The following is an 18,526-nucleotide window of genomic DNA, read 5'->3' as shown; positions in this document are numbered from 1 at the left end:
CAGCAATACGTGAACCGTGAACTTCCAGATGTTCAAGCCGGTTTTAGAAAAGGCAGAAGAACCAGAAATCAAATTGCCAACATCCGCTGGATCGTCGAAAAAGCAAGAGAGTTCCAGAAAAACATCTCTTTCTGCTTTATTGACTATGCCAAAGCCTTTGGCTGTGTGGATCATAATAAACTGTGGAAAATTCTGAAAGAGATGGGAATACCAGACCACCTGACCTGTCTCTTGAGAAACCTGTATGCAGGTCAGGAAGCAACAGTTAGAACTGGACATGGAACAACAGACTGGTTCTAAATAGGAAAAGAAGTACGTCAAGGCTGTATATTGTCACCCCTGCTTATTTAACTTATATGCAGAGTACATCATGAGAAATGCTGGGCTGGAAGAAACACAAGTTGGAATCAAGATTAATGGGAGAAATATCAATAACCTCAGATATTCAGATGACACCACCTTATGGCAGAAAGTGAAGAACTAAGGAGCCTCTTGACGAAAGTGAAAGAGGAGAGTGAAAAATTTGGCTTAAAGCTCAATGTTCAGAAAACTAAGATCATGGAATCTGGTCCCATCATTTCATGGGAAATAGATGGGGAAACAGTGGAAACAGTGGTAGACTTTATTTTCTTGGGCTCCAAAATCACCGTTGATGGTGATAGCAGCCATGAATTTAAAAGACACTTACTCCTTGGAAGTGAGGTTATGACCCACCTAGATAGCATATTTAAAAGCAGAGACATTACTTGACCAACAAAGGTCCGTCTAGACAAGGCTATGGTTTTTCCAGAGGTCATGTATGGATGTGAGAGTTGGACAGTGAAGAAAGCTGAGCGCCGAAGAATTGATGCTTTTGAACTGTTGTGTTGGAGAAGACTCTTGAAAGTCCCTTGGACTGCAAGGAGATGCAACCAGTCCATCCTAAAGGAGATCAGTCCTGGGTGTTCATTGGAAGGACTGTTGTTGAAGCTGAAACTCCAATACTTCGGCCACCTCATGCGAAGAGTTGACTCATTGGAAAAGACCCTAATGCTGGGAAGGATTGAGGGCAGGAGGCGAAGGTGACAGAGGATGAGATGGTTGGATGGCATCACCGACTCGATGGACATGGGTTTGGGTAGACTCCGGGAGTTGGTGATGGACAGGGAGGCCTGGCGTGCTGCGATTCATGGGGTTGCAAAGAGTCGGACACGACTGAGCGACTGAACTGAACTGAGTCATCACCTAGTGGAGACCTACCAAGGAAAATGGCTAGTGTTTGACCAATGTATAAATGATAAATAAACCATCATTAAGATAACCTACTGAAATTTGGGAGTTGTGTTATGGCAGGGAGCATTGTTACTCTAATACACATAACACATTTAATTTATTTGTATTAGTAATTTGTAATACCAACACTGATTCTTTGGCACTTGACAATGTGTTGATAATGTTGCTTAATGCTGTGCATATATTATCCCATTTAAACTCAGATCAACCTTATTACTAGGCAGGTATATTTGTTTTCCCTGTTTTACACAGGCAAATCCAAAACTTAAAGACCTGATTCACTCCGAGTCACAAAGATATTCCAAAGAAAGAGAATTTCTTTGAAGATAGAACACTATGAGGCAAACCTAAAGTAAGATTATCTTCTAAGAGCTAAATTAGCAAAATTCATTTGTGAGGTTAGCCATCTATAGATGCACTGTCCATGTAAATTTTTGTTGAACAGGTACTCTGAACTTATTCCCAAACCACTAATTGTGGTGATAATAGAGGATGTATGTGCAAAAATCCTTGGTTTTGTTTTTTATATTTTGTAGTAAACAGGCCACTATGTACTGGTTAAAATGTATTTTACAGTCGTTTCTAAGGTTTAGAAATTATTTTTGTTATGGTATCTTTCCATATTTTATGACTTTAATTAAATTTTTGATTTCTGTTATGAACACTGCAATAGAATACAGTATAAAACACAATTTAATCATTAAATTTTCTTCAAAGCCTATAGCACCAAGGGACTGATAATAGAAGATAATGTGCATAAAATACACTCCAGGAAGTTCCACAAACTCCATCCTCGAGGACTTTTCTTTCTCCCACAATCTAATAGCAAATGCACACAATCAAAAAGTCTCATCAGGACTATTCATCAATTGTCATCATCTTTAAAAAGGAATCTGGTCATGGGCACAAGGTAATATAAAGGACATTTTAAAACAGCTACATATACTCTACAGAAGCTCATACTGAGACAAATAACATCGACACAGACATGCATGTGCATTTGTGGTCACATTAGTGGTCACAGAATACAATATTTAGTAAAAATCCTTGCAAAAGTTTTAAACAAAGATCAAGTAAATTTCTTTGTGAAAATATTTCTCAACGTAGTTTCCTATTATCCATCACTTTTTATAATATAAAATATTACAAAACAAAGTAACATTTCTCTTGCCTTTGTTTCTGTTTGGTCCAGTGATGTTATTTCAAACAAATGTCAAATTTGGCAACCAAATCCATCACTTCATTTAATTGTGAAAATGTCTAACATCTTATTTTAGTTTAAATTTCTAAAAATTCCTTGTTTTATATAGTCTACATCCTTGTACATGCAGTCACACAATAGATAAACATATAAGTCTATATGTCATTTGTCATGATAAACATAAATTTGAGTAAGAAGATAGAGGCTGGCTGAAGTGGGAGATGCTATTTTCTTTATGATTCTGTACAGGGTTTACATATGATGTTATGTAAGGTAATGACAGCTCAGACCTGAAGAAGTCTGCTGTGCAATGCTTGTAGAAAACATGTAGTTAAAGAAAGCGGTAAGTGGAAAGACACCAGAAGTGTAGGCATGTCTGGCAAATGGGAGAAACAGCCAGGAGGGCGATGTATTAATATCTGAATTTGAAGGTATGGGGAAGAGAGTGGTAGGTTAAGTGTTCTTCAACAACTTGCCCAAAAAGCAATTCTTGGGATTCCTATGTTTATAACTGTCCCATCAATCTCCTGAGGTAAAGGAAACGCCCTGAACCAGGTGCTCAAAGCCTCTGGATCTTGTCCGGTTGCTTCCTCATCAGTGTGTGACCTCAATTGCTTCATTTACTTCCTGACCTTTGCTATTACGCTCCAGAGTATGTTTCCCTTTGAAACTCCATCATTTACTTTATAGATACTGGGATTACAAAATTTTCAATACCCCTCCTTCTATGAGTTATGCCAAAGTCTATTTCCTAAAAGTCACCACTTCATAAACTGTATTTTTCAGACTTCTTTTTCTCTAGAAGGTTTATTCAGCCCTTCAAAAGTTACTTTTGAAATGTAGGCAGTCAAGCATTTCATTTGAGGTAAGCAACCAGCATCCCATAAGAGTTTTTGGGATGAAACAAAATAGAAAGTAATAACAATGTATTATTAAACACTGAATACATTTACTCATTTAATTACAAATGTGAGTTTAGTTATAAAAATGTAAATGAATTATTTAATAATTAACTTATCAGAAACAAATGACAACAAAAATCCTTAAGATTCCGCAACTAAAATATTCTCCCCATGTTATTTTTGATTCAGAGTGCTAGCTACTTCCTCTGAAGGAATTTTCAAAGAGAGATGCTTGCTCCTTCAACTCACCTACTTTGAGTCAGAGGCTCCACATAGCACTTGCATGGAATTCTCTGAGTGCAAGGCTGGTCTGCATCAAAGCCCTTTTGGACCATGGACTTTCCTGCCAGTCCAGCGGCTCTGACCCTTTGGTGAAAGAGCACTTCTCAGAATGACTTCGGGCTGAACATCTCTCTCCCAGCAGGAGCAATAGAGATCACTGAGTAGTGCTGCTTTGTAGCTTAGCCAATAGGTTTCTCAACAAATAGTCTTTCCTACTCTGCTCACCTCTGTTACCTTAGTCAAAAAGTCTCTTCAGACGGTGCACACACAACAAAGGCCATCGCATGCACAGAGAGCATACAGTTTTATCTCTTGCTGACGGGTGCTAGCAGGTGGTTTTGCTTTACCTTAGCTTGAACTCTTTGTTTTCAGAGGAAACAGTGAGAACCCCACTACAGAATTCTTCCCAGTAATGTTTGATTTAAATTTGCATACAAAGCTAAGGTTACTCTGCTACACATCTTTTATTGAGTTCCCTTAGGAAGTCCTTGGGTAATTGGCTTCTTTACAAACTGGTTCTGCCACTATAAAGGAGCCACATCACTTCCAAAAAGGACAAAGTATTTTAACTGGTATTCCCTGGCAAGACTCCATGAGAATGTAGAGTTACTAAGATGAATTCAGGAAATTAGCTTTCCACTGAAAAAATGAAAACGTGTACACTTCTTATATGTTAAATAAATATGAAATGGTGCCTGAACAGATTCTCCACAGCCAAGGCTCCACAGAGTATGAAGAGTGTAGGATAACATTTGCTAGCAGTTAGGCCTGTGGATAGAAAGTGTTCCTGGGGTTGGAAAAACTGGCTTGATTAGGAACTGTGATCTTTAATGTCCAGGTTCGATAGAATGAAGACTGGTGGGTAAAAATTATGCAACACCGGGCCTCAAGTAGCATAATCAGGACCTAGAAACTAGAGTGAACGTAACATTATATCCTCCAAATCTGATACTTTTGAGAGTCAAAAGGGGGATAATTCAAATTTGTCCTAAGGAAACCAAGACATATGTTTACTGTAATTTACTGCATGTTTAAATTCATTTAACAAATACATGGTTTCCAGGTGGTGCAGCAGTAAAGAATTTACCTACCAATGCAGAAGATGCAAGAGATGAGGGTTCAATCCCTGGGTCAGGAAGATCCCCTGGAGGAGGGCATGGCAACCCACTCCAGTATTCTTGATAGGATAATCCCATGGACAGAGAAGCCTGGTGTGCTACAGTCCATGGAGTCATAAGGAATTGGACACAACTGAGCGACTAACACTTTCATTTTTCAAACTTACTATGCAATGAGCCAAATAGTAAATGTTTGATTCTTTGTGAGCCGTACAGTTTCTGTTGTCATTGTAGCACTAAGAGCAATAGATACATATGGCTGTGTGTATTCTTAAATTTAGAATTTCATATAATTTTCACATGTCAGAAAATAATCTTTTTTCAAATTTTTCAACCACTTAAAATATTAAAATCATTCTTCACAAAGGCCATATGAAATAGATGGTAGACTAAATATGACCCGTTTGTCATAAGGTTGTCAACCCCTGATCTAAGATACTACATAATGAGTCACAAACCTGAAGGATAAAAATCAACAAAAGAGGAGTCATGTATTAGAAATATTTGGCAAGCAGCCAGTTATAAAATAGAAAGGTGTTAATTTTATAATATTCAAAATGTCAGCAATTTCAGAAGTCTATGCAGGCTTTACTAACTAGTCCTAATTAATATAGGACTAGTAGCTTGTATTTGTAAGGTGCTAGTTACTGGGTAAAACACGATTTTTTAAAATTAACTTTATCAATGTAAGTTACATATTATTTTAAGTGTACAATTTCTTGAGTTTTGACAATTTTGTATACCCATGTAACTACCTTGGATTAGTCTCCATAAAGATTTGCTGAGAATTTGTTTGGGGCAGCATTAAATTTCTAAATCAATTTGGGGAAAACTGACACCTTAATAATACTGAGTCTCCCAGTCTAATCATATGATAAATCTTCAAATGTTTAAATCATTTTAATTATTCTTAACAATATCTTACAATTTTCCAAGTTTAAATCTTGTATATCTTTATTAAATTTATCAAGTTTATTTTGTTATTTATAATGCTGAAATGTCCTTTTAAAAAGTATATTTTCCAATTGTTAGTTGCTACTTTAATAGAAATACACTCTCTGGGTTTCATTTTATTTCTTTATTGCACATTACTTATTTCATTAATTTTGCCCTTATCTTTATTTTCCTCTTCCTTGCATTATAAAATTGGTACATTAAATTTGTATTCTGTGATCTTGCTAAACTTATTTATCTGTTCTGCTAGAATGGGTTATTTTGTTGTAAATTGATTTCTTAGGATTTTCAATGTAGTTGATCATACATTTACTAATGTGGACATTATCACTTTTTCCTTTGTAATCAGTATACATTTTATGTTATTATCATTGTTAATTTATTCTTCTGGCCAGAACATCCATAACACTATACTGCTTTGGAACATAGGCATTCTCACTTTGTTCCTAATCTTAAGGAACAGTGTTTGTGTCCTTCATTTTAAGTATAATTTCAAAGCTACTTTACTAGATGGAAGTAGTAATTCAATGGTATGCTTTCATTTCCCTCTACAGTGAAGAAACTAATGATATCATGCAAAGGAACAATGTAAGTGGTAATGTAAAACAGGGGCTTGAATGCATGTCTCGATTTTACACAATATTCTTTTCATTACTTCATTTCCAAACTGAATGACACAGAGTTCTAATCGTACAAGATAACCTTTTACACTGGCTAGCTTCTAACTGACCCCTTCATGGTCTTTCTCTCTGGCAGTTTGAGTGAGATTTCAAAGAGAAAAATAGCATCTCTGTTCAGAGACATATAAAGAAAAAAAATTCTGAGGTCATTAAGAAGTTATGGAAGACAATGAAAGAAGTTCAACAAAATCATGACAGTGTAATTTAAATTTTAAAAAAACTATATATGATTCTAGTGAAAGCTATGAATCTATTCACTCCTATATGTACAATAGAATCAGACACAAAAGGCTTTTCTGGCTATATAAGCTTAAGTTGTATATTAAACTATTTGTTAATTCTAGAATCCATCTAAATGATTTATGTAAAATGGTCCATGTAAACTGGGACGTGTGCATTTTTAATGTTTTATTTTTATTTGTTTATTCAAAAAATAATTTCCATCAAGTGAGATATCCAAAGTGTGTTGCTTTTCCCTGAAATATAAAGTTAGAAAACTAACATAGAAAATCTACATTTATGATGGTCCTGAAAATCTTCTCATTTGTCTTTGGAAAGTGTCTCTATATTTTCCATTTGCTTTTGGTAAGTCACATATGAAAATTCGCAAAGAAAATATATGGACGTCTACATTCTGAATACCTGTTAAAGTATGAATTTTTGCTGAATCTTTTCCTCTGTTTGAGAGTATTTCATTTCTGGTCACCCATGTTAGTCTTTCACAATTCAATTATGCCATTCTTTTAAAAATTCTTCTATTTATAGTTAAGAACCTTTTACCAAAAAAGATGAGACATTGAGCCTCCTTGTATGTTTCAAAAGGTTAATAAAAAACAATATACAAGGACTCTCCTTTTGGTGTGGTGGTTAAGACTCCATGGTCTCATTGCAGGGGGCCTAAGTTTGATCCCTGGTCGGGGAACTAGATTCTACATGCTGCAACTAAGAGTTTGTATGCCACAACTAAGAAGCTTGCCTGCCACATAAAAGATCCCCTGAACTGCAACTAAGACCTAGCACAGCCAATAAAGAAATATTAAAAAATAATATGCAGAACTATAATGCTAGTTTAAAGTAATATGGGTTCAAAAGAAAAAAATGCATTATATCATCTATAATTCAGGTATTCAATGTTAATAAACATGAATATCCTCTTCTATAAACAATATTTTGAGAAAAAAACATAATTCTTTGCTTAGAACTTCACTCTTTCAAGTTACTTTTCAGGTTTCAGCTTCACGTTGCTCTATGAGCATATTTCTGTAGCTTCTGTAACTAACATTCTTCAAGATATACAAAATAATAGGCAGCATCAGTAGTACTGAGGCAGGAGCTAGATGGGTCCCATGCTGAATAGTTTCTCCCTTGTGGACAGAATAATACCAGAAACTCCATAAAAGCAGAATGATTGAAGAGGGAGATAAAAGACCACGTATTCCTCATTTTCAAAGCGAAGAACACTTCCCTGACTACATATGCACAGAAAGTCTCCTTGGAAGTCAAAATAGGAGGGCCATCACCTCATAGTAAGTGATGCTGCTACCCATAGGTCTCTTTGCTAGAATCCATCTTGGCACACACACACATGGGAGGACCCGGGGATAAACCAAATACAGGCTTAGAACCAGGCAAAGCAAGATGACTGGTTAAAGTAAACTCAGAAGAAATTCCCCATAAATGTGATTCAAACTACTAGGACGGCATGACTCTCTCTGAGCCTGCCCATGTGTCTATCCATATGTATGGTACTATTTTTCTTCCTAGTAAACACTTGTTTCACTACTTTCCACCTCTGTGTGGAAATTCATTTCTACACAGCTCATGGGCCAGGACTTTGCCACTGTCTATGGTGGCCCAGTGGTTAGGATTCGGCACTCTCCCTGGAACTGCCTGACCTCAATCTCTGGCCAGGAACCAAAATCCTGATTCAAGCTGCCACAGGCCAAGACCACCTGAGATCGGTGTTAATAGTAATAGAAACCTTCTTCTTATTAGAGACTACTACTTACTAAAGCATTCCATTTCTAACATAATTCATTTTATCAGCAAAATAATCTTTTGCAGTAGGTATAGTACCAAGTTTATTTTACAAAGGAGGCATCTGAGGCATACTGAAATGTGTTACTTGCCATAGTCTTAACCATTGTAAGAACTTTTGTAGGGCTTCACCTTATGCCTAACAAGCCCCGTGCTTGCCCAGGTTCAAGGCCAAAGAAAGAGGCCAGAGTCAGTTAGAGAGACATCAATGGTTTACCTGGGAGCTTACCCATCTGAGGTCAGGTCCTGGAGTGATGCCCCATCCTGTGCAGCAGAAAGCTGGCAAGACGTGGCAGCAGAAAGCTGGCAAGACGTGGCAGCAGTCTTCACACCAGGGGAAAGGGGCGATTACTAGTTATTAGGGAATTGATGTCAGGTGGGCTCATCAGTTTCCAGGGAAACCAGCAGAGAGGCACGCCCCTTACCACCCTTTGATAAGAACAATCACCAGCTGGGGCCTGGGGCAAGTATATAGGAAGGTCAGTCATGTGCTTAAGATTTAAGTGAAGCAGACACTAGTCTGGCAAGGGGATGTACAGAGAGCAAGAGAATAACCATCTTGAGTGACCAGAACACATAGCTCTTAATCACTATAAAATTTACACATAGATATTAAACACCAACAGGGCTTCCGGGATGGTGCTAGTGGTAAAGAACCTGCCCGCCAATGCAGGAAATGTAAGAGAAGTGAATTAGATCCTCTGAAGGATGGCATGGCAATCCACTCCAGTATTCTTGCCTGGAGAATCCCATGGAGAGAGGAGCCTGAAGGGCTACAGTCCATAGGGTCGCACAGAGTCTGACACGATTGAAGCAACTTAGCATGCACATTAAACACTAACAAATAAAAAAATAATAATAATAGAAAAAATAATACTCCCTACTCTCCAAGGTTAAGAACAAGATTCTACAACCTCAACTGTCCACACACTGAATCCAGAGAAGATAGTAATAGTAAATGTCACAGTATTTGATTCAGAAATTTTTAAAATAATCTCAATAATGGTAAACATAGTTATTCATCAAAATAAATAGTAAAGGCAGGTATAATAATATCTGTAAAACTATAAAATACTAAGCTCTGATCTTAAGTTAGCATTTTATCATCTTAAGAGCACCAAAGAACACTCTTGAAAATTTAGGTCTAAGATTTTTTGTAACACTCACACACATTCTCAAGAGCATAGCCTAGCCCTCCCTGAACATGAAAAATTATACCTGTATTGCCTTCATGTTGACACTCTTTAGATACTCTGAATAAAGCATTAAATGTTTTTCAATTCTGAGGTCAAGATATTGGTCAGCATTTCACCTGACCTTTTAAAGAGAAGATTATTCCAGACCAATTTTATTATTTTCTATGATAAAGGGACAGTCCTCAAAGGGGAAAAAAAAAAAGATTTTCATTAATTATATTTGAATTAGACTTCTATTTTCATCCTATAATCCAATTAGCAGTTAAGTACAAATGTTTATGGGTTATACTCTAAAGAATCCCTGCAGAAGTGCATCCAGGTGCCTTTGGAGGCTGTCTAGAAGAGGAGGTGGGGAAGGGGAGGGGCGGGGTCAAGACAGAAATGATGGGCCTCTAGACTATCCTGAAAGGTTTAAATACAGGAGCTCTGCTTTATCTCTTTTATTTATTTATTTAAGCTTTGAAGTGTGTTTGAAGAAAGAGTATCTTTACCTCAACATTCAAAAAAACAAAAATTTCAAACTGTACACTTACCAGTATGTTTCCAATGACTGGAACATCAGATTCTAAGGGATCTTTGCACTAATGCCCTTAATTGGGGCTATTTGACAGGGATTAAGGGCCAATATGATTTAATATTTTTATTAATAATCTAGATGAAGGAACTCAGATTATAGTCTCATATTTCTAATTAATATTAATTTAGGTATGGTCACCAACCAAAGTTAAAAGCAAACTGATAAATTACATGAAGAATCATTCAGAAATATGATGAAGTTTATTAGCATTAGGATTTGGGGCCAAGAACAAACACATCAAATTGAAATGGAGAAGGGATATACAGGTAATGACAGTATTAAAAAAAAAAAAACTGTCTATCAATAATCATGGTGTTTAAGAAGGTAGTAATAGGTTAACAGTAGTTGGCTATATTAATAGCAGTAATGTAAGAAGCTACTTTATTTGACATTGGACAGGCTCTAATTAGATTATGCCTTTAGATAGTCTCACTTGAAGTTTATTGAAAAGTTAAATAAGGACTAGTGAAGAACACAAAATACTAAAGTATTCCTATGAGAAAAAGTTGAAGTATTTATCTTGAAAAAGAGATGACTATATGGACAAACTACTGCTCTCAAAGGCTGTTAATAATTATAATAAATTGTTTTGCCTTAAAAGGGACTGCCAGGTATGAAGGATATATAGAAATATGGTCAGGTAATTTAATTTGCTATAAGTAAGCCATTTTGATAATGAGAAAAATTTTAAATACTAGAATATCCAAGTGGCAGAGGTTATAAGACTTTTATCCCTAAATAGCTTTTGCAGTAAAAAAAAAAAAGTATTCCCTGCCCTGGTTCACCTAGGCCATTTCATTGGTTTATCTTCACTTCACACATATTCATCCAGGGTTACTGGAAATGTCAAGGTTTCACCCTTGTAAAGCTATCTCCTGAAGTTCAGGGATCTTCCTCATACCTTCAGTATGAAGTATGTTTCTTCCTGGTTCCACCTATCCTCCCAGCTCTGAATTAATACTACCCGACTAGTTCACACAGGTAAAGCACAAAAATCTTTGTTAGAAGAAAACATTTGGCAAAGGTACTTTGCAGTTCAGATATACTACTAGTACAGTACTGCTATTACTGCTGCTGTTGCTTAGTCACTTCAGTCATGTCTGACTCTTTGCGACCCTGCAGACTATAGCCTGCCAGGCTCCTCTGTCCGTGGGATTCTCTAGGCAAGAGTACTGGAGTGGGTTGCCATGCCCTCCTCCAGGAGATCTTCCTGACCGAGGGATCAAACCCGGGTCTCCTGCATTGCAGGCAGATTTTGTTCTTAAATATATATTCTGAGTTTTCTCTTATATGTATATCTGGCTTGCTTGAAGGTTTTCCCAAGATCTTAAGTGCTAGATCCTCTGTTTTGACACCTTTAGACTTTTGTCTTTCAGTTTCTTCCATAAGAGTCCCTCTGGCCTAGCATGCACCTTGATTTTGTTTTCCCTACAAGGTTCTCTATTGTCTCCATTTCTATAGACTCCTCCATGTAACCTGACTATGACATTCAGACCCATCAGATACTGTGAACGTCCACCCATATCTCCTCAGCACATGCAGTTCCATCACACAGCCATACTAATAGTTAAGGCCAGAGGCATCAAATCGAACTCTACTCATGCTTACAAATTTCACTCACCATTTCTACCAACTCATCTTACCCAGACCCTGCCTGAGAGTGGCTTTTTTTGGCCACAAGAGCTTGATTGGCACAGTAGGAGGCTCTGGTGATGCCTCTGAGGAGAGGTGTGAATAGGTAAATAAAATGGATTTTATTCCCCAGAGGTAAGATGATTCTGAGATGTGTTCCATAGGACTCTGCTAGAGTTCTCCAGGTTCAGTCACCAGTTGCCTGCCGCGGCTCATAATTACACCTTATTGCTTCTCTGTCTCATTTTTTTCCAAAATAGACTAATGATAATACAAATACTTGACTCTGCCTCCAGGTGAACCAATCGCAAAATAATCTCTCTCCATGTCTTTACTTGTGCTGTTTTTGTTGTTGTTGCTCTTTTTAATAGTATTAATTTAAAAAAAAAAAAAAAAAAGAGGCTTCCCTGGTGGTCCATTGGCTAAGATTCAGCACTTCAAATGCAGGGGGCCCAGGTTCACTCCCTGGTCAGGGAACTAGAACTTACATGCCCTAGTTAAGAGTTCACATGCCTCAACCAAGAGTTCACATGCCACAACTAAGACTCAGCACAGCCAAATAAATATTAAGTGTGTACACACACACACACACACACACAAAACCTCTAATTAACATTTTAAGGAAGAACAAATACTCTTAGTTTCCGTATATTCAGTGTGCTCACAACAAATGACTCACTATCACATTTGGGAAGGTGGTATATATTCTCCCAAACAGACAACACTCAAACATTTGTTGTTCCTGGCAGCTCCAAGTGAGATTTCTTACAGAACACTGATTCTATGTTCTAGTATGAGAGGATGCAGACACAGAAATTCCTTGTTTTAAATACACTTTCCTATACATTTCAATATAGTGATTAGAAAGATCCTCTCCTTCTATTCAAGGAAAGAAAGAAATTACTTTATGCATTGTTCTTTGGCTTCTGATCATGCTGTGTGACACTTCAGCAAACCCTGTACACAATGAATTCCATCATTTCTGCACGTGTGGCAGTTTAAATGTGCTCATTTGCATAAGTTATAACCATATACATAAGTAAAAGCATTGTTCGTGACAGTAGATCTGACTTTGGGGATACATACGAATTTCTAAAGTTCTAATGGATTTCAGCATTGACATTATGGCACAGAAATAAAACATTACTTGCAATCATTCCAGGGATTCCAGATGGTGAAGAGTGCTACAATATTTCAATGAAAGGTAAAGCAGACTTACCCGAATCATCATGACTGAACATCTGATATCATGAATTGTATCATAGATCTTCTTTGAGATGTCCACGAATTGACTATCATCGAACACATCCAAAGAGTTTTTACTTAAGGCTTCCAAGGCAACATTGACTTGTGTTACAAATTCAGGAATTGCTGTTAAAATGAATAAGAAAGAGAAAATTGTTCTATTTATATTTTCAGATTTCTGGCAAATGGAGAATCATATTGTTAAACACATATTTGATTAATAAACTTTCAATTATTTTTTAAATGTATGGAGACAAAACATTTTGGCAGGATAATCTTGAAACTCTGAAATGTAAAGAGAATCAAAGACAAGAAAGACATCTTTATGAAAATATTTTTAAAAATTATATTTCTCCTTTATGGCATTTTGTTTTACTAAGTCTGGAACCATATTATCATTTTTTGTCCTATCCATTGCAAGCCCAAAGAATTTACAAAAAAGAATTGGTGTGAATAACAGTTGAAATTGTAGAAAGAAATACTTTTAAAAATTGAGTTGCAAAATAGAAGAAAATTACCTAAACCTACTAATTCTATCTCATAGAAATAATAAAAGTACTTTAAACTTTCTTTTGATAAAATATTTCCCCCTCATCAAAAAGATGAATGAAAAGAAATTGGTGATCTTATATATAAAACATTTCTATCTAAAATAAGAACATTGAATGAATGTAGGGATATATAAATCAGTAAGGCCAATCCATAGGATGTTCTTTTTTAATTAAGGTTTCAAACTGTGTTAGTCCTCTGTCATGTCCAACTCTTTGTGACCCCATGGACCGTAGCCCATGAGGCTCCTCTGTCCATGGAATTCTCCAGGCAGAATACAGGAGTGGGTTGACATTTCCTTCTCTAGGGAATCTTTCTGACCCAAGGACTGGACCCAGGTCTCCTGTGCAGGCAGATTCTTTACTGTCTTAGCTATCAGGGAAGCCAAGATTTCAAAATGCATGGAAGCTAAGTCACTCCAGCTGTGTCTGACTCTGCAACCCTATGGACTATATCCAACCAGGCTCCTCTGTCCATGGAATTCTCCAGGCAAGAATACTGGAGTGAGTTGCCATTTCCTCCTCCAGCAGATCTTCCTGACCCAGGAATTGTACTCATGTCTCTTACATCGGCAGGCAGGTTCTTTACCACTAGCGCCATCAAATAGTCTCAATTAAACACATTTCTCCAACTTTGCTGTTAGGTTAATGATAGTAACATTTATTAACTCTTCAGTGTATTCACAGCACTTTTCTCAGTATGTGCTCTATGATTTAAATCTTAAAACAACCTGGATTTTAACCTTGGACTAATACTTCAGTTCGGTTCAGTTTAGTTGCTCAGTCATGTCTGACTCTTTGCGACCCCATGAACTTCAGCACGCCAGGCCTCCTTGTCCATCACCAACTCCCTGAGCCTAAACCAACTCATGTCCATTGAGTTGGTGATGCCATCCAACCATCTCACCCTCTGTCATCCCCTTCTCCTCCTGCCCTCAATCCTTCCCAGCATCAGGGTCTTTTCAAATGAGTCAGCTCTTCACATCAGGTGGCCAAAGTATTGGAGTTTCAGCTTCAACATCAGTTCTTCCAATGAACACCCAGGACTGATCTCCTTTAGGATGGACTGGTTGGATCTCCTTGCTGTCCAAGGGACTCGTAAGAGTCTTCTCCAACACCACAGTTCAAAAGCATCAATTCTTTAGTGCTCAGCTTTCTTTATAGTCCAACTCTCACATCCATACATGACTACTGCAAAAACCATAGCTTTGACTAGACAGACCTTTGTTGGCAAAGTAATGTCTCTGCTTTTTAATATGCTGTCTAGGTTGGGCATAACTTTCCTTCCAAGGAGTAACCGTCTTTTAATTTCATGGCTTCAATCACTATCAGCAGTGATTTTGGAGCCCCCCAAAATAGTCAGCCACTGTTTCCATTGTTTCCTAATCTATCTGCCATGAAGTGATGGGACCAGATGCCATGATCTTAGTTTTCTGAATGTTGAGCTTTAAGCCAACTTTTTCACTCTCCTCTTTCACTTACATCAAGAGGTTCTTTAGTTCTTCTTTACTTTCTGCCATAAGGGTGGTGTCATCTGCATATCTGAGGTTATTGATATTTCTCCTGGCAATGTTTATTCCAGCTTGTGCTTCATCCAGCCCAGCGTTTCTCATGATATACTCTGCATATAAGTGAAATAAGCAGGGTGACAATATACAGCCTTGATGTACTCCTTTTCCTAGTTGGAACTAGTCTGTTGTTCCATGTCCAGTTCTAACTGTTGCTTCCTGACCTGCATACAGGTTTCTCAAGAGGCAGGTCAGGTGGTCTGGTATTCCCATCTCTTTCAGAACTTTCCACAGTTTATTGTGATCAACATAGTCAAAGGCTTTGGCATAGTCAATAAAGCAGAAATAGATGTTTTTCTGGTACTCTCTTGCTTTTTTGATGATCCAGCGGATGTTGGCAATTTGATCTCTGGCTAATACTTAGTTGAATGACAAAGACAGAATGTTTCACAGAGTCATTATGCTACTATAGAGCAGAACTGAGTTTTGAACTCTGACTGCTAGAAGGCATAATTTAAACTCTAACTACTAGACCATATCATATGGAGGAAGTTTCTGCCCCATGTGAAGAGGCAGGATAAAGGCAGATTAATTTTTAGAGTCATAATTCTAAACCTGGAAGATATAAATGCTTTATCTAATACAAAATTATTAATAAATATTATTTTTGTTTTTTCCTACTTTCAAATCCCTATCTTCATGCATGGCATACCATCTCTTGCAATCCTACCTGTCATGTTCTTGATATGGGGGAATGTTGGTAATATACATGGGAAGTCATATTTTGGGGCTTCCCCAATGGCTCAGTGGTAAAGAATCTGCATGCAATGCAGGAGATGCAGGTTCAAAACTTCAGTTGGGAAGATCCCCTGAAAATGGCAACCCACTCCAGTATTCCTGCCTGAAAACTCCCATGGGAAGAGGAGCCGGGAGGCTAGAGTCCAATGGGTTGCAAAGAGCTGGACACAACTGAGAATGAGCACAAAGCATATTTTATTTAGTACCTTCTTGCCTCCACCTACTAAAATGTATCATCTGTAGCCTAATTCTTAGTTACTATACCCACCAGGGGTATCCATTCTGCTTTTCTACTCTGTCCATTCTCTAGGTGTGAAAAGTGAAAACGAAAGTCTCTCAGTCATGCCCAACTATTTTCGACCCCATGGACTATACAGTCCATGGAATTCTCCAGTACAGAACACGGGAGTGGGTAGCTGTTTTCTTATCCCAGCAATCTTCCCAACCCAGGGATTGAATACAGGTCTTCCCCATTGCAGGTGGATTCTTTACCAACTGAGCCACCAGAGAAGCCAATCCAATAAAAAGAGGCACCTGGTTGGGAATTACCTGGCAGTCTAGTGGTTAGGACTCTCCTATTTCACTGCCGAGGGTCTGGGATCAATTCTTGGTCAGGTTCAGCAAGCCATGCAGTTATGCAGCATGGCCAAAAAGAAGCAAACAAAAGCAGCGGGTGGGGGGACACCTGGCTACATATGGCAAAATATATCTATTAAACATTAAATCCATTAAAATCAGTTTTAAAATTTATTTCCTCGATCACATATACCAAAGCTCAGGTGCTTAATAGACATAATCAGTTGAGTCACTCAGTTGTGTTCAAATCTGAGACCTCATGGACTGCAGCACGCCAGGCTTCCCTGTCCATCACCAATTCCTGGAGCTTGCTCAAACTCATGTCCATTGAGTTGATGATGCCATCAAACCATCTCATCCTCTGTTGTCCCCTTCTTCTTCTGCCTTCAATCTTTCCCAGCATCAGGGTCTTTTCTAATGAGTCAGTTCTTCACATCAGGTGGCCAAAGTATTGGAGCTTCAGCTTCAGCACCTGTCCTTCCAATGAATATTCAGGACTGATCTCCTTTAGGATTGACAGGTTTAATCTCCTTGCAGTCCAAGGGAATCTCAAGAATATTCTACAACACCACAGTTCAAAAGCATCAGATTTTTGGCGCTCAACTTTCTTTATGTTCCAACTCTCACGTCTATACATGACTACAGAAAAAAGCATAGCTTTGACTAGACAGACCTTTGTTGGCAAAGTAATGTCTCTACTTTTTAATATGCTGTCATAGCTTTTCTTCAAAGGAGCAAGTCTCTTTTAATTTCAAGGCTGCAGTCACCATCTGCAGTGATTTTGGAGCCCCCCAAAATAAAGTCTCTCACTGTTTCCATTGTTTCCCCATCTATTTTCCATGAAGTGATGGGATCAGATGCCATGATCTTAGTTTGTTGAATGTTGAGTTTTAAGCCGTCTTTTTCACTCTCCTGTTTCACTTTCATGAACAGTTGCTTTAGTTCCTTTAGATTTCTTCCATAAAGGTGGTGTCATCTTCATATCTCAGGTTAATATTTCTCCTGGATATCTTGATTCCAGCTTGTGCTTCATGCAGCCCAGCGTTTCTCATGATGTATTCTGCACATAAGTAAAATAAGCAGGGTTGGCATTTTGCATTATGCACTGGCATAATAGGCAGGATGACAAAATACAGCCTTGCCATGCTCCTTTCCCAATTTGGAATCAGTTTGTTGTTCCATGTATAGTTCTAACTGTTGCTTCTTTACCTGCATACAGATTTTTCAGGAGGCAGGTAAGGTGGTCTGGTATTCCCATCTTTTTAAGAATTTCCCACTATTTGTTGTGATCCACACTGTCAAAGGCTTCTGAATTCTGTTTTGAGAGTGGCAATATGGAATGTTTATATCATCAGAAAAACTTCTAATGGATAATACTATTCTATAGTGGATTCTTTACCAGCTATAGTGTTCTATAGTGAAATTTCATTACATGGCTTTCTCATTTTCAGTGAACAGAATAACAAAGCAAGGAGAAAGCTAATTCAAGCATTTTGCCTGGGAGAAATAGCCCTGAACCAAATTCCCACTAATTTCAATGTGACTCCCAAGGTATCAATATATTTCTAATCTGGGCCTTCTCCCTGAATTTCAAAACTATAGATTCAGCTGCCCACTGCAAAATTCTACCTGAATTTTTAGTAACACCTCAAATCCATCTGTTGAAACCAAAATACCTGGAAAGCCTAATTTTCTTCCACTATTTTCTATTTTGGTGCCAGGTCATCCATGAAAAACACCCAGCTGTCTTCTCTACATCACACTCTTTTTTTACCCTCTATATCCAAATGTCCACCAAGTGTAACCTCCTCTAACCATACAAATATATTGTAAAGGCATTGCCAGTACAGTTCCACTGCCTCTAACCATCATTATCTCCCACTTGAGTGTTCCTCATAACCCTTCTGCTTAAGATCTTCTCATTCTTCAGACTCATCATAAGTACTGACAAAATCTTTTGACAAAAGCAACTCAGTAACAAGTACACCAGTGTTTGTCAC

The 18,526-nt window shown here is 37.7% G+C and overlaps 1 protein-coding gene across 11 annotated transcripts in view; it reads right to left on the bottom strand.

Annotated features, from left to right (window-relative positions):
• The window catches only part of CTNNA3 (catenin alpha 3), a 1,864,976-nt gene that overhangs the window by 354,571 nt on the left and 1,491,879 nt on the right, over positions 1-18,526 (bottom strand). For all 11 annotated transcript variants that reach the window (XM_081568943.1, XM_081568944.1, XM_081568945.1 and 8 more), the window contains one exon: positions 13,071-13,222. In XM_081568943.1, the coding sequence (XP_081425069.1) occupies positions 13,071-13,222 (152 nt within the window). The remainder of the gene's footprint in view (positions 1-13,070; positions 13,223-18,526) is intronic.

Source organism: Giraffa tippelskirchi, chromosome 2 (genome assembly GCF_054371585.1).
Source record: "Giraffa tippelskirchi isolate mGirTip1 chromosome 2, T2T-mGirTip1v1.2.pri, whole genome shotgun sequence".
In the NCBI taxonomy this organism is placed as follows: domain Eukaryota; kingdom Metazoa; phylum Chordata; class Mammalia; order Artiodactyla; family Giraffidae; genus Giraffa; species Giraffa tippelskirchi.
Note: the sequence above shows the minus strand (reverse complement) of the source record. Positions and strands in the feature narration are given on the sequence as shown.